At 33.4% G+C, this 15250-nt stretch overlaps 1 protein-coding gene across 1 annotated transcript in view; it reads right to left on the minus strand.

The window, feature by feature from the left end:
- Positions 1–15028, minus strand: part of LOC117114083 (acetyl-CoA carboxylase-like) — a 32735-nt gene extending 17707 nt beyond the window's left edge. The window contains exons 1-22 of the mRNA XM_033257625.1: positions 14890–15028; positions 14226–14438; positions 11313–11387; positions 10175–10316; positions 9424–9562; positions 8798–8989; positions 6812–7020; positions 6496–6659; positions 6244–6400; positions 5829–6002; positions 5106–5197; positions 4749–4818; positions 4143–4306; positions 3494–3644; positions 3105–3208; positions 2234–2461; positions 1870–2082; positions 1460–1673; positions 1149–1337; positions 701–801; positions 367–580; positions 42–269 (exon numbers count right to left, since the gene is read on the minus strand). Of these exons, the coding sequence (XP_033113516.1) occupies positions 42–269; positions 367–580; positions 701–801; positions 1149–1337; positions 1460–1673; positions 1870–2082; positions 2234–2461; positions 3105–3208; positions 3494–3644; positions 4143–4306; positions 4749–4818; positions 5106–5197; positions 5829–6002; positions 6244–6400; positions 6496–6659; positions 6812–7020; positions 8798–8989; positions 9424–9562; positions 10175–10316; positions 11313–11387; positions 14226–14380 (3375 nt within the window). The 5' untranslated portion in view covers positions 14381–14438; positions 14890–15028. The remainder of the gene's footprint in view (positions 1–41; positions 270–366; positions 581–700; positions 802–1148; positions 1338–1459; positions 1674–1869; positions 2083–2233; positions 2462–3104; positions 3209–3493; positions 3645–4142; positions 4307–4748; positions 4819–5105; positions 5198–5828; positions 6003–6243; positions 6401–6495; positions 6660–6811; positions 7021–8797; positions 8990–9423; positions 9563–10174; positions 10317–11312; positions 11388–14225; positions 14439–14889) is intronic.
- Positions 15029–15250: the final 222 nt, after the last annotated feature.

Genomic DNA, 15250 nt, shown 5'->3' on the forward strand with positions numbered 1-15250 from the left:
AGTTTACAGTACAATAATGAATACTAATAATGAATACTTACTTTAAGACTGTCAGGACAGAACTGGTGGCCATACATATCAATAGCACTTAGGAAGATGGATTCAACCTGATTGTGGCGTACTTCGTACGATGGTTGATGGGCTGCGATCAGCACCTGTCTCGCTCTCAGCGCTACCTTTGAGTTGTCCTGCTTATTCAAGCTTGTTAGTTCTCCGATGATGGAGCTTAATTCGTCAATCAGTCCTGGCTCTTTTTTACATAAATGATCCTAAAAAAGATGACAATTATTTTAAGTAAAAGGCCCAATTGTTTTTTATGATTAAATGGACTGACATTAGGTATTCTGTAATACAAAGAAAACTTACGATAAGCATAGTAACTAGAATGTTCTTCTCCTTGACATTGTAATGTGAGAAGATGTACTGGACTGCAGACTCCATGTCGCCCTTCTTCTGATCAATGAGGGCGGTAATGCACTTATCATATGGTCCATGCTGGAACAGTTTCTCCACAGCAAGGTACTGCTGAAGAAGGTCCTGGATCACCGACTTCATGTGACCTCTGATACCATTACGATATCTATCAACAAGATAATTCAAGGGTTTAGGTTCAAATCCATAAAAAAAAAATCATTTTTGTAGCATTTAAATTACTTTAATATTTACAACAATGCATATCACTTCATGACCACTTTATTACCTCTGGACAAGTTGAACAATTCCCTGAGTATGAAGGAAGAAGGCATCACGGTCTGATTTCTTAGCCAATGTTGCTGCATGCCTGTCAATAACATTTGCAATCTATAAAAAAAATATAAAAATGGTAATTCATTAAACAAGAAAGTTGAATATTTTGTCGCATGTTGCCATAAAGTCAATTTTATAGCCATATACATGAAATGCAACATAAAAATCTAAAACCCCTAAATAAATGGGTCTTGGGCATAAATTTGGTCAAAAAGTTCATTGTACCAAGGCAGAATACTAATGGCTATTGCAGCTAAAAGTCAGTGCCAAATATTTAAGCAGACAATTTTATCCAATCAGACACAACTGTGGCTATGCTAACTTAACTTAATTTCAAAAACCATGAGCATATTTTAATGTTTAAAAATTTTAATAACAGAAAAAATTAAGCATTCAGAAACCTGTTGACTTGGAAACTGGCAAAGCACAGAGGTAATATTGCTGTTGTACTGGTTCAGTAGTTTCTTGATTTGTTTCTCCACATTGCTAGGAACACGACCAACAATGCTAGAAACCATTTCTTGCATTTCCAGCAAGGGTAGTGCTGGGTTACGGACTGACTTCATAAACATCTGCACATACGCTTCACACTGGAAAGAATGAGTAAAAATTGAGTTTTTTGCATACATTGTTTAAGTTTTGCATATATATTTAAGTCAAACCAAGTTATAAATTATAACTAGTTTTTAAAATGTGAACTCTGTTGACCTACCCTTTCTTCAAAGTATGGCTCTGGTAAGCAGTAGCCACTCATGATGTTGTCAAGTGCCTCCTTAGCTTTGTGGAAAATTTGGTGCAATTTTGAGCCATGCACAGATGGCCCTTGCGGAGCTGGGCATTTACCAGTGAAGATTTGAGCCTGAAATAACAATATAAATGTGGTTACGCTATATAATAATAAATAACTAATAACGCGACCAGGGAATCTAAAAAGGAATTAAATAATTAGGAGTATATAACAGAGTTTTAATGCATTTTCAGGCACAACAATTTTGAAAATATTAAACAAATATCAAAATGTGTGAAAACAAATTTTATAACAATAGAAAATAATAGCATTTTTTGGGATAGAAAAACAATTTTGAATGTAGAATGGTGAGATCATGGCTAGTGAATTCAAACATAATTATCAATACTGACCATCCGTCCTCAACCACTCTGAGGCTCATCACCATTTTCATCACTTCAATCTCAGCATACGGTTGGCCTGCAAAACAATGTCCGCCATCTTCTACAGTGAATTGGATCAGCTTGCCAGCAGAGGGAGAACGCAAGATTGTTGGATCATTCTCCTTCTCAAACACACAGGTTTGGTTGCCAATAGTGATACGGTAACTAAAACAAGGCAAAAAGACACTTAACTGTATAATTTCAAAAATTTGTGAATAGTCAGATTTACTTTCATTATTAAAATTATTATTTAATATTGATTTATCATTATCCATATTATTATTGATCTTTATTATCATCATCATCATCCTTATACCTGTCAACTTGTTCCTTCATGTATGTTGTGTAGCAATTGCCATCATATGAAATGAGCAGCCCTCCATCTGTTAGGTGATGTACCTCAACATCAATGTACGAATCATTCAAACATATGAAGTACACATTTGGACCTTGTCGGATTACTTTAGCGACGTACTTCACACCCTCCTGAATCAGCTCGACCTCACGCATACTGTTTAGCGTACTACATGATAGCACTTGACCTCTGAAAGGTTATGGAATGGTAAATGAAATTATTGGGATTGCGATTTCAATTATCAACTACAATGCGTATATTTCAACAAATGACTGAAATCACAGGTTATGTGTGTTATCACAGCCAAACAAAATATTAAGAATCTGCATGTTTGTACTTTTAATACACACACACAGGATGAATTCAGGGTTAACAAAAGTATAACATTTGAAAAATTTAATAAATTACAGTAAAACTATTTACACTACTTTATCATACACAGATTAATAAATAATCTTGGTATAGGGATTTATACCGTGCATTTTTCGAAGGGATACAAGACACTGGCGATGTTATTATTACCCCTGGTCATTGGATCCAAAATTTAAAAAAAAATCAAAGTGCGACCTCCATCACCCCGGGGAGTATTCCAAGGCATGCTTGCAATTCCATGCCGATACAGACTAACACATTCAATGCCACATCACCCGAACCAGGTACCCATACTCCTGGGTGGAGAAAGGTAAAGTTCCTTGCCCAAGGACACAAGCAAAATTCACAGTGAAGGTTTGAATCTCCGCATCTTTTTGACATGGTCTTCTTCTCAAAATAAGGCCCATTGGGCTTCTATCTAATGTGTAACGGTATATCACCCCATGTAACCTTGAGTTACCTTTCAAGGGAGGCTTGATACTCAGCAAAATTGTTCTGAATTGATGTATCAGCTACATGTATGCAACCAACAACGACACCAAGCATTGTGTCCGGTTTCTCAGCCTAAAGATAAAAAAAAAAAATCTTTTTTATGAAGGTTTTGATCTTAAGAGATATTATTTAAAAAAAGTATTAAATATATGACTTTGATGGGCTAAATCTAAGACAGCCATCTTGTACTAGAGTATATCAATACATAAGGCTGCATTTTGGAACATAGAATGTATTGAATTAGCATTCTTGTTTTTCTATAATTATTCTGTGCTTTTTATTCAATTTATTAAATAATATGTTGATATGTAAATGCCATATTTACACACAACATTTGCTTCAAATACAATCACATACCGTTTGTTTCTCAGCGATGAGTTTGTCCAGCCAGCCAGTATCGAACTCGTTGTTTTGGAAGTTGTCAGTTTCGAGAAGTTTGATGAGATACTCGACAGTTGTCCTGAAGTCACCTCTGATCGAGAGCTCCTTTAAGGCTACCACCATGCTCCTATCAAGAGAGGGCAGTGTTTTCATATCAACAAGATAATATGAATGGTGAACAAAAAATTATCAAAATGTAGAGAAACCAAATACTAGGAAAATGAAACTGAAATTTCGTCAACATTGAAAAAAAACACAAAAAAAGTTTGATTTAAAGGAGGGAATAAAACATGCTTGAAGCCACATTCACATCAAATTCTAACTGAAATTCGGACCGCATTTCCAATGCACTGAATGCCAGCCTCCCTATTCTTACAAACTAATTTGATTTTCTGACAGTTCATTAGGCCTTCTGATCAGAAAATTCAAATTTAATGTGAATGTGGCTTCTGTTAATTGGTCAAGCAAATAAGATAAACAGAGAATGTAAATCCATCACATAACTGGTTTAAATGCTGGAATGAAAAGTGCCTTTCGTAACACAGAATGTTGGTTCTGAATAAACAAGAAATGTTTAAGTAGTAGACGTACAAAATGCTTGATTAAAAAGGAAAGCACAACTTACTCTCTAGCTTCTTCACGATCCTCGCCATACGAGAAACAATGTCCAAACTGGGAGTCGGCAAACTCATGAAGCCCACCGGATGCGCTAACACTGAAATAACCCCAAACATTCTTATTGCTGCGGAAATTTAGCTCTTGCACTGTTCCAGAACTTGGCTTGAAGCCCTGAAATCAGAGAGAAAAGGGATAGTTATCAATGGTAACACATATTTTAGTATATTAATATCAAATATACTAATCTGTGTGGATGAAGACTCAACATTTTATTGCACAAATATACTATAAATCAAATATGCTATAAATATATGTATATTTGTTCATCCATACGGTCATATAATTTTTAAAACAGTACTCATAGGAGAGATGTTTTGCGCTACCTGTAAGTTATCATAACGAATACTCAATTCGCAAGTGATTCGGGTGGGAATTGAACTGGAGGTCGTGGGTTTGATTCTCCCCCTAATCACTTGCAAATTTTTTTGCGCATGTATTTGGGAAGATACTGAGTATTCGGTACTACTGTATAATACGTCGGACAGGGCAAAACGTCACTCCTGATATTTTCTGACGCAAACACACATCAAAACAGTGCTCAAATTATACACACCTCATCTGGATTTTCACTGGTTATTCTGGCAGCAATTACAGCACCCTTGGGCTCAACTGGATTGGTTGGGCTGTGAAGGTTTTAATGGAAATATAAAAGTAAATATACATAATTAAATAAATATAAACTTTGATAGATAGACAAAAATACACAAAGCAATCAATTCACCAAAAGTACATCCAATACAATGTATTTTTTAAATTTTATATTTTATTTTCAACTAAATCAATTAAATAAACTGGCTAAGTATAACAGAAATGATTTCAGAAAAAACAAAAAAAAAAAAAACCCCAAGGCCATGTTTAAAAAAAAACAAAAATGATATAGAACTTAATTACAAATTGAATGCTTTCTTACTCATCAAAATCAATGAGGGAATCACCAAATGGATTTTCTCCATATAATGTACGGATGTCTTTAGTTCGATGAAGAGGAATACCCATAGCAATCTGTGAAAAATAAGTACACATTAGCATAAAAATGCAATAAAAATTTAAAGGAAATAAAAAATTGCAAAACAAAGCAAACCAAATTATAATTTATGTTAATATTAATTATAATTTAAGATATTTTGTGATTTTGTCTTTCCATTTCTTTAGAAAAAGTTGAGGCTAACAGGAGGGACTTGGCCTGTCCGACAAACGCCTCCACTAGCATCCTTTAACCAAAATACACTCATGGTAAATTGCCTGTAACAATCATAGATACAAATATTCAAAATTGTGTTTGAAAAGTATGTTTCAAGATTTCTATTATAAACCAGGCTTCAAGTTTTACATTGAATTGTAATTAAAACAACATAACAAGAAATTTTAATATAATTTGTACATTCCAATGATTACTTTATGTTCATAAATTACATTACACCCTTACATCAAATTTACATTACAATCACCTTCTCTTGACAGTTTTAAGACACAACTCGAGATGCACCTTTTTTAATAATTTTTTTTTTTTTTTAAGAATGGCACCATGAGCAACAACTGGTTGGATGGTGCCATATAAATGGAACGATTGATTGACTGATTGATTGATTGACATTATGCTAGTATGCTGTTAGGTAAAGTCTTTTATGCAGACCTGTAACTGTAATGCCGGCAAGTTGACCCCAGCAACCATCTCTGTACAGGGATGTTCCACTTGCAGACGGGGGTTCAACTCTAAGAAGTAAAACTTGCCCTCTTCATCATTGTAAAGGTATTCTACTGTTCCAGCACTGACATAACCAACCATTTTAGCTAACGTGACAGCAGCCTAAAAAATAGAAGCAACTATAAGTAATGGAGCCACGAAAAACAAGGAATATACAATAGTTTTGAAGTAATATGGACTGGTATCTGAAACCAGACACATCTATGAAAGTTTCTGTAGTATAGTGGAATGGTCATAATGGGATAGGGGAGAGGATGGGAGGGGAGGATTGGTGGCTAAATAGGCAATGAAATGATTGCTAAGGTAATCATGTATCATATTAATATACAGTTGGTATCACTACCTTTTCCATCTCTTTGAAAACATCTGGTTTTGCTATAGTTGTTGGAGCCTCTTCAATGATTTTTTGGTGACGACGCTGAATGGAACAATCACGCCCAAATAAGGAAATTGCATTTCCATATTTATCAGCAATCAATTGCACTTCAAGATGACGGGCACTTTTGGATGAAGAAAAAAATCAATTAATTGATACAAAGGTGTGTAATTATTCTACTATTAATATTTTGAAGATGTTTGAAAGTATTGTTCATACCTTTTTGCCAACTTCATAACAAAAATTGGAGAGCCAGGAACTTCGTTCTGAACTTGCTTAAAAAGGCTTGCAAAGTCATCACCATTCTCTACCATACGTATACCTTTACCTCCACCTCCTTCCGATGCCTTTATCATCACAGGAAAACCAATACGCTGGGCTTGCTATAAACACAATTTGGTGGATAAAACATTTAACAATTATGTGAATATAATGGCACTAGGGAAAATTATATGTTAATTTCAACTGAGGTTATTTATAAGTAACACAGACTATCATATAAAATGACAACAATTTTTGGTAAACAAACGTTTACCTGTAAGCCAATATCTGCGTCGGTGACACAACCTTTCTTGTAGATGCCTTCTGGCACCGTAACTGCCTTGTTTTTCTTCGCATCATCCTTAGACCAATCAACAGTGAGGCCATCTCCGCTCCATGGTAACGTTGGCACTCCAGCACTTTGAGCCACAATCGAGGATGCTATCTTGTCACCTAGCGCCCACATAGCATGTTCAGGAGGGCCTAAAAGTATAATAGTATAACAGAATAATATTTTGATCACCTTTTAAATTTCATTATTATATTATCATATCAGTGTAATATATATTTTTTCAAATATGCAAAAAATCTCTCATTAAAGAAATACATTGAATTTATCATTTAAAAGATCAATCACAGATTTAAAGATATTTAATAAATAAATTATGCTTCTATGCAGAAATACAGGATCAATATTATTATCTATTAATTAGCAAAAAATAATATTTTCTCATAACAATTTCCAATCCATGGTTTGGGAGTCAAGATAGTATTCTTGTTCATGGTTCTGTTTAAAAAAATTCTCTAATATACAGTAACCATTAAATGCTGAGAAATGGTACAGGCCTATTTCAAAAGTATTCATGACAACAGGTCAATGTTTATATCATTATGTCAGAGACAATGCAGTCATCCATGACAAATGCACAAGTCTTGTATTGACAGCGCTGTTTGCAAAATGGAAAACAGTTCACCACAGCAAAACAAGACTAACTCTTTAACAATGAAATAGAGTGCATTATACTCTGTTTACAATAGACACATCGAGGAAGCTATATCAAATGTCTAGACATTTATTTAATTTTTTTTTTTTCCTTTTCCAGTTTTAAACCGAGGACCCTGGGATTTGAAGATAAGCATCTTAACCACCAAGCGACATTTCACTTCCTATGCCTCAAGATATCTATTTCACTACGGACCTCGCCATAAACAACACCAAGGTGCAGCACTACTTTTATCAGTAGCAGGACATTTTCAAATGTTTTATATAAATGCAAAAGAAAAAACCAAAAAGCTATTATCTTAATTATACAAAGTAAACAATCATATTATAATGAACAAGTTTGTGAGTATAATTTGTAAAAATCAATTAAATCAAATTCTTTTAATATTCCTTGCAGTTTCTGAATTAAGACAATACCCGGAAAAGAAGTTGATACTTTAAGGGTTTCAACGCAAAGCTCAACAGAAATGGGGAAGCCCTATTCCAGAAAACTCTAGGCATTTCCATGCATTTTCCATATACGGTATTCCACAAGAAATATTGTCTGAAAGATAGGATAGGAAGTACCACCAACTTCAAGCTACATTAGATACGAGAGCACCAAATGCCTTCCTTACCAGTATAATAAATCATTAAATACTTGCTTTTTAGAAGTTTTGATTATGCTGTAAATTTGTTAATGTTGATTATTTAATTTTTGTTTTTGATATTATATATTTGGGATGTTAGATTCTTATTTCAGATCTTACATGTGCAAATCTTGTTAAAATTTCAAATATCAGTTGTTATCAATTTTTTGGTCATTTACACAATTTTGTGTACAATGCCATTCAATTCACCTCTTAATACTCGAAAAAGATTTACTAGTACAGTAACGAATTCTATAATATGGGGTCTGCAAAATAAAATGAGCTTGAGTTATATTGTTGAAGGGTGTAATATAATTCTCTTCCGTGAAAATTTAACAATTGAAAATATATAACTGAATACATACACATCCTGCACCTGACTAAACTGAAACAAAAAGGGAAATCCCCTTCTTAGGGTAACCTAATGATGTGCTCTACTGAGGTTTATAAAGATCACCAATCAAAAGCATTCAAGCATGACCAAAGAGTCAATGAAGGCAAATATGCCAAACTACTGTTGACTTAAGAGGTTTCTTTAAAGTGGACTATATTATTAGCCACTTCCCTCTACTGTGTAATATAACTATTTTTACATGTTTCATTTATAATATCAGAAATGTAACTTTACCAATGAAAGCAATGTTGTTTTTGTGGAGGAGTTCTGGAAGCTTAGGGTTCTCAGAGGCGTGGCCCCATCCTGCCCATACAGCCTGTACTTGCACACGCTTGGCGATGTCTAGGATCAACACCACATTCGCATAATTGTTATTGTTTGTTCCTCCTGGTACCGGCACATACTGGTCAGCCATGCGGATATATTCTACAGATAGGGAACAAAAAATGTTGTTGTTTGATATTTTATATTATACATTTGGCATAGTTACAGGCCAGGGGTCAGAAAAGTAGGTACCCTCTGTTGCCAGACAGACGTGCAATTCTCTTCAGCTCCCTCGCCAAGACTGTAAAAAAATTTAAGAACTAGAAGGTGGTAAGACAAGCACAGAAATGCCACAGGCTTATACTAACTGCCATAAGCCTGTCAGATGGATGGACCTAGTACTGTATTATAGTATGTGAAAGTATTTAGCTAAATGTTTTTAGGGAAAACATTGCTCAATGCCCAAGAAGTAACTTGTAGCAGGCCTCTTATTGCAACTCTCTTCTTATGCTTTTTCAAGAACTTTTAGTAGTGGTGATTCTTTACAGCCCTATTTGATTTCAAAACTGAAATATTAGCAAAATTATTCAACCCACCAGCATTAGCTTTCAAATCCTCTGGTGTAACCATGACAACAAATTTGATGGCTTTCTCGTTACGGAATATTTCATAGCTCCATCTTCGTATAGACCTCATACACTTCACAGCAGCGATGCCATTATTGGCAATTAGTACCTAAAGAGAAAAAAATGAATTCAACAAAATATTTATCATTGTAAGATGAATGTTATCAAACAAAATGGCTTCACTAATGTAATGTTGTGTGTAAAAGAACACTGTTAAACAAAACTATTAGCACTTGTAAGAGAGTTTATTAATAAAATGAAAATATTTTCCTTACTTAAAGTCAAAGTAATTACAATAATTCCGATTTATTAGCAACAGCATACACCTGGCAGAAAATTTATTTTCAGAGCAAAAGTCTGAATTTATCAGAAAAAATTAAAAAGTATAGGATTCCACACCTTAACATCTACAAACTTCCTGTGCAATGTTTCCTATTTAGATACTTTACTACTCCTATACAATTACTAGTGAAAGACAGTTGTGGGTAAATAAAAAGAATAGACATCATACAAATTATATTAATTATATACCCTGTATCAGTATATTAACAGTCTTTTGTATTATTCTATGAAACATCACAAAGATTGTTTTGCTGGTAACAATAAAGGCTCCTCATAAATTCAAATTTTTTTGGTAATATTTACCAAAAAATATGTATTTATTTTAACTACATATTTTATTAAATCAACAGTAATCCTCTTCATTTAAGCAACCACTTACTTTGTTGATGACATAGTTTCCTCCAAATTTATTGACAAATTCAGCAGGTGTTGCCACGCTAGCCATTCCTCTCCTGGAATCGGAGCCCTGAGATTGCCTTCTGCCGTCCAATTCAATGAGATTCAGGCCGGACATGGTAGGCCTACAGTAGGTTAAAAGAATATCCATTTCTGATAGGTTTCAATTTCACTTTGTCTTGTGAGTCACTAAACCCATTCTATATATGTTTTAAAGGGCTCACTCTTGATTGGCGTAATCTCACAATGCAAATGATGTTAGTTCATTCACGAGTACCAGATAAATGGCTGGTATATTTTCTAATCCTAGGGAAATTGTTGGTTTACATCCGGATCCAGGGATCCTGAGTTTAAACATGTAAACTCCCAAAGCCTCAGAACAGGATATGGTACTATAATAGAGCATTAGAACCAAATGATTGGTTTTCCTGGACAGGTCCAATTACCATATTATCCATAATTTCAGTAACAATCACAAGTATTTTGCAAATATTTGAATTTCCACAGTATAAATAACTATGTTTATTGTCATGGTGAAAGATAATAATCTCTGAAAGTTTAAAAAATGATGAGTGCTTATGAACATACCTAATAGTAGGTAACAATTAAATCAATATTAGCCTAGAGTTCAATGACTTCCCAATTATTGTTGACATTGAAAAATAATTTACAGTGGAACCTTGATTTAACCTACAGTATGAGACTAGTAAGGTTAATGGTAGAATTCATAAAATAAGGTCAAGCTATTGACAACAAGTTATCTAAATTATATTTATATATTACCCAATGTGTTTTTTAGAAAGCCTCAATAATTATTAGTTTACTTTTGGGACAGAATAAACTTGGTATCAAGCATTGTACACAAAATAAGCAAAGATGAAAAAACATCCATGCTTTCAACAAATCACACTTTTGATAACCATATACAAAATATGTCTACAGTATATCCCTGGAAAGTGCTTGTGAAGTTTCTCTGAAATGTAAAGCTACCATGGATATGAAGTATGCAAAAACAAGCTTAACTTGTCATCAAAAATACTAAAACTGCCATTTATATGTCAAAGGTGTATAAAAAATGTGAACTGATAAACTTGAGGTTCTACATAATTATAAATAATTACCTGTATATTCGTCTGGCTGACTGCATTCCGCTGGCTTTTGCAGCAGCTGTTGTATCAGCGGGAGCACTCTCAGACCTAAATACAAAGAAAAACATTAGTAATGTTACCACCCCTATGTCTGCATGCTAACATTCATGTGATGAGTTTTGAAAATGTCAACATCGCTAGTTCAAAGTCAATAAAAAAAAATACCTGTTGCAAAATATATTTATAATCTATATAGCAATAATTACCTCAACTACCAAAGTCCCTATACGCCTACTGAAAAATCTCTGGAGGACAGGACCTAGTGATTCTAGAGATAACAACAACAGCAACACCAGAACAACAGCAACAACACCACCAAAAACACCAACAACAGCAACAACAAAACAAGAGCAACAACATCTATACCAACAACAGCATAAAACAACATCAACACCAACAACAGCAACAAAACGACAGCAACAACACGAACAAAACAACAGCAACAACACGAACAAAACAACAGCAACAACAACAGCAGCGACAACACCAGCAACAACAGCGACAACATAAACAACATTAGCAGCAGCAGCATCAATAGCAACAACAGCACCAAAAACAACAGCAGCAAAAGCAACCACAACAGCTACAATGACATCAGCAGCAACAACAGCAACTGGCCAATATTCCTCGCTATCATACTGTACCTTTAAATATTAACAATAAAATTATCTAAAAAGTGCACTGTATGTCAATGAAAAACGTGATCATCCAACTCTACTGCTATCAAACAAGGCAGCATCTACTGTGTGACTGTGTCGACATGGTCAGTAGAAGGAAATGATGACCTGCACACATTATCTTGTTAGTTTATCAAGTCTCTAATCTAACAATACCAAGGCTGAAAGTATTAGCACTGGTTGTATCCAAACTATAACATTGGATTTATCCTATTGAAATGGATCTCAAGAAGATTGCAAACAATGTATGGAGAAATAATAACAACAGTAAAATTTAGTTAAAAATATACTGAACAAAAATAATCCACAACAATTCATATATTTCAAGTTCAAGGAATGTAGAAATTTACAGTACTTAAGTGCAGGAAAATATTGTAAAAGCACTTTTGAAAATAATTTAATATATAAATATATAACAGATTTTGATTGGCTAATTCTTATAAAAGAAACACATGTTCACAAAAAAATATTATGATTAATCAATTTTGAGACAAGAATTCTAAAGTGGCAAAATCTTGTTCTACAGCTTTTGATAATTGTAGTTACTTATGTATAGCCCAACTCAGAAAAAAAAATTGGACACTTGAATGCTGGCATTTTTTTGTAAAAAGGGATTCCCGTTTATAAGTCCACTCTCCAAAAAAATCAGCCTAATTTTGTGTTCAAATGGTTATTTATAGATGAGAACTATGGTAATGATAATTTAATGTGTGTATTACTATATTATATTGCACATCATGTTAAATTATTATTGTTATATATATTTCCATAATGCATTGTTCAAAAAATTTTTATTTTAAAGTTTTATTGTAACTTGAATTATATATCTTGTATATTCAAACCCTTTGACTGTTGATGTGTACAACACTGAATAATAAGGAAAAGAGATATTCCGACATCAGTGGCTGAATTTCTAAAAATTGTCACTTTAATTTATGTAAATTGCTACGTCCATAATTCAGATCTGGAGATTTAGCATAGTAAATATTGACTGCCTTGTATTACATATATGCTGGTATATAAACTACAGTTTATTCCACATGATCATCTGTGAAAAATATGGGCACCCTGTTCAAACAGAAGTACAAACTTAACCAACATTTTTATTGCATTGCAAGTTTACATAAATTTTTTCTTTGAGTTTAAAAATCTACATAAGTATTGTACAGTTACTTAGGCCTATAATTTTAATAACAATTTGAAACTATGTTTATTTTACATATTAATTTGTAAATATATGTTTATTGTTGTACAGCTACTTGCAATTCAGTAATGTTTTATACTGCAATGAGTTTGATAATAAAAGCAGAATGAATAAAAATTATTTTGGGTTTGGTATATTAGTATTACACATACAAAACTACTAAGAAAGAAAATCATTACATAGACATATTAATCAAATATTGTATTACAGGACATACTTTATTTAAGACACTGTAAATAATAGGTAAAATGTACTTGAAGCCAAAAATAAAGTATATAACTTTAAAGATGTACTGCCCCAGAAAATACCAAAGTATATCATAAAATTCATTTTTGAAATTAATTAACTTGCTCATTTGGTAAAAAAAGGGGTGGTTACACCCCTTCCCTCCTCTTCCCTCAACTCCCTTTTCTCACAAATATATATTCTCATTAACTGTTCCTGACTTTTTGTCAAACAAACTTTTCATCTTAAAAAAATCAGAGGTTATACAAAATATCAAAAATTGTTTTTCCTCCTTGTATCCAGAATAATATCAAAGTTGATCACTAAATTTTATCACCTAGCCCTAAAATATTGTAACACCGTGATGTAGGCTTACCACGCACTTATACTGCAGGTCAGTATTATTCAGCTATTTGAATCATGATGACTTAAGCTTGTTTTCCATATTCGCTACATGCTATTACCGACCGACTTAGTGATGCTGATTGGTGAGTTGAATCAGGGAGTGTTCCCGATTGCGTTGGGGACAGCTACGCAGTGCAACAATTGCAGTAAATCAACTGTAGCGACAGTGTAGCGATTGTATGGAAACCAAGCTCTACAGTATATCACAAGCTTGAGAGCTTGTTATGAGAAACAGCATAATTCCCATAGAGTAGGATTATTATTATTTAACAAAAACACAAGGATATAACCAATGCATGAATCCCTATATCATCACATAACAGAAAACCTCCACACTAACTCCAACAAATATAATATATAATAGGTTTTACATACCTTTTTCTGACCTCCACCTCCTCATCTGCGGCACCATTGACGTCTCCATTCAAACTTGCATCTTTACTAACAAACTTCACCTCTGTCTCAGTAATGGAACCTAACCGGAAGTGCATACGCTTCTTGCCATCCGAAGGATTCGGTTGCGATGCCATCACATTAAGTGGATTCGTAAAAAATGCACCAATATCTTATTACTTTCTAGGACTAGTCCTGAAAAAAATACAAGTTGCAGTATGGTTACAAAAACATGGGTTGTGGAAATTTCAAAATATTATCCATAAGTACCTTTCCATTATCAAAATACGAAAAAATTTCACATTAAATTATGCTGAATGCATTTCAATACACAAAAGGAATAGAAAAATAGTTAAGCTAGACATTTTGTATTTCACCTATATATTATGCTACTACATACACGAATCCAAATGAAATAATCATAATATAAATAGATGACTATGTTTTATTGGAGAGGAAAAGGGCCTCTTGTTAACATAGTTTGTGGAGTATACCACATAATTCTCACACAATAAAGCAATGAAATAAGGAACATCTCTGATAAAAAGTATTCCTAAATATAAATTATAATCTATTACTGCAATCTATTTTACAGAGAAACAATCAATCAATGATTCAATCAGAAACTGAAAAAAAAAAACCTTACTAAATTGTAAAAATCCTGGTAAAATATCACCGTTAGAATTTGTAGAACAGATTAAACCAAGCTGTTGTAGGACTAGTGACATCCAAGAGAATGGGCTAAGTTGACAGTAACTGATTTTTATAAACCTCTCTAAGAATCTGTGTTGTAGGATATGCTGGTATGGATGAATAATACTATAAATTTGGTATATATACAGATAATGCAAATTCCAATAGTGAAGTAGCTATTTTTTTTAAATGCTGGTAGTTATGCTATATAAGAGAGAATATGTCATGGTACGCAAATATACTTTCTAGTTAACAGTATTGTACATTGAATATTATTTTTAAAAAGATGAGTTAAATTGTACTTTGCGTGGGCA

This window comes from Anneissia japonica, unplaced genomic scaffold, assembly GCF_011630105.1.
Source record: "Anneissia japonica isolate Jap-2015-1 unplaced genomic scaffold, ASM1163010v1 scaffold288030_len866700_cov218, whole genome shotgun sequence".
NCBI classification, from domain to species: domain Eukaryota; kingdom Metazoa; phylum Echinodermata; class Crinoidea; order Comatulida; family Comatulidae; genus Anneissia; species Anneissia japonica.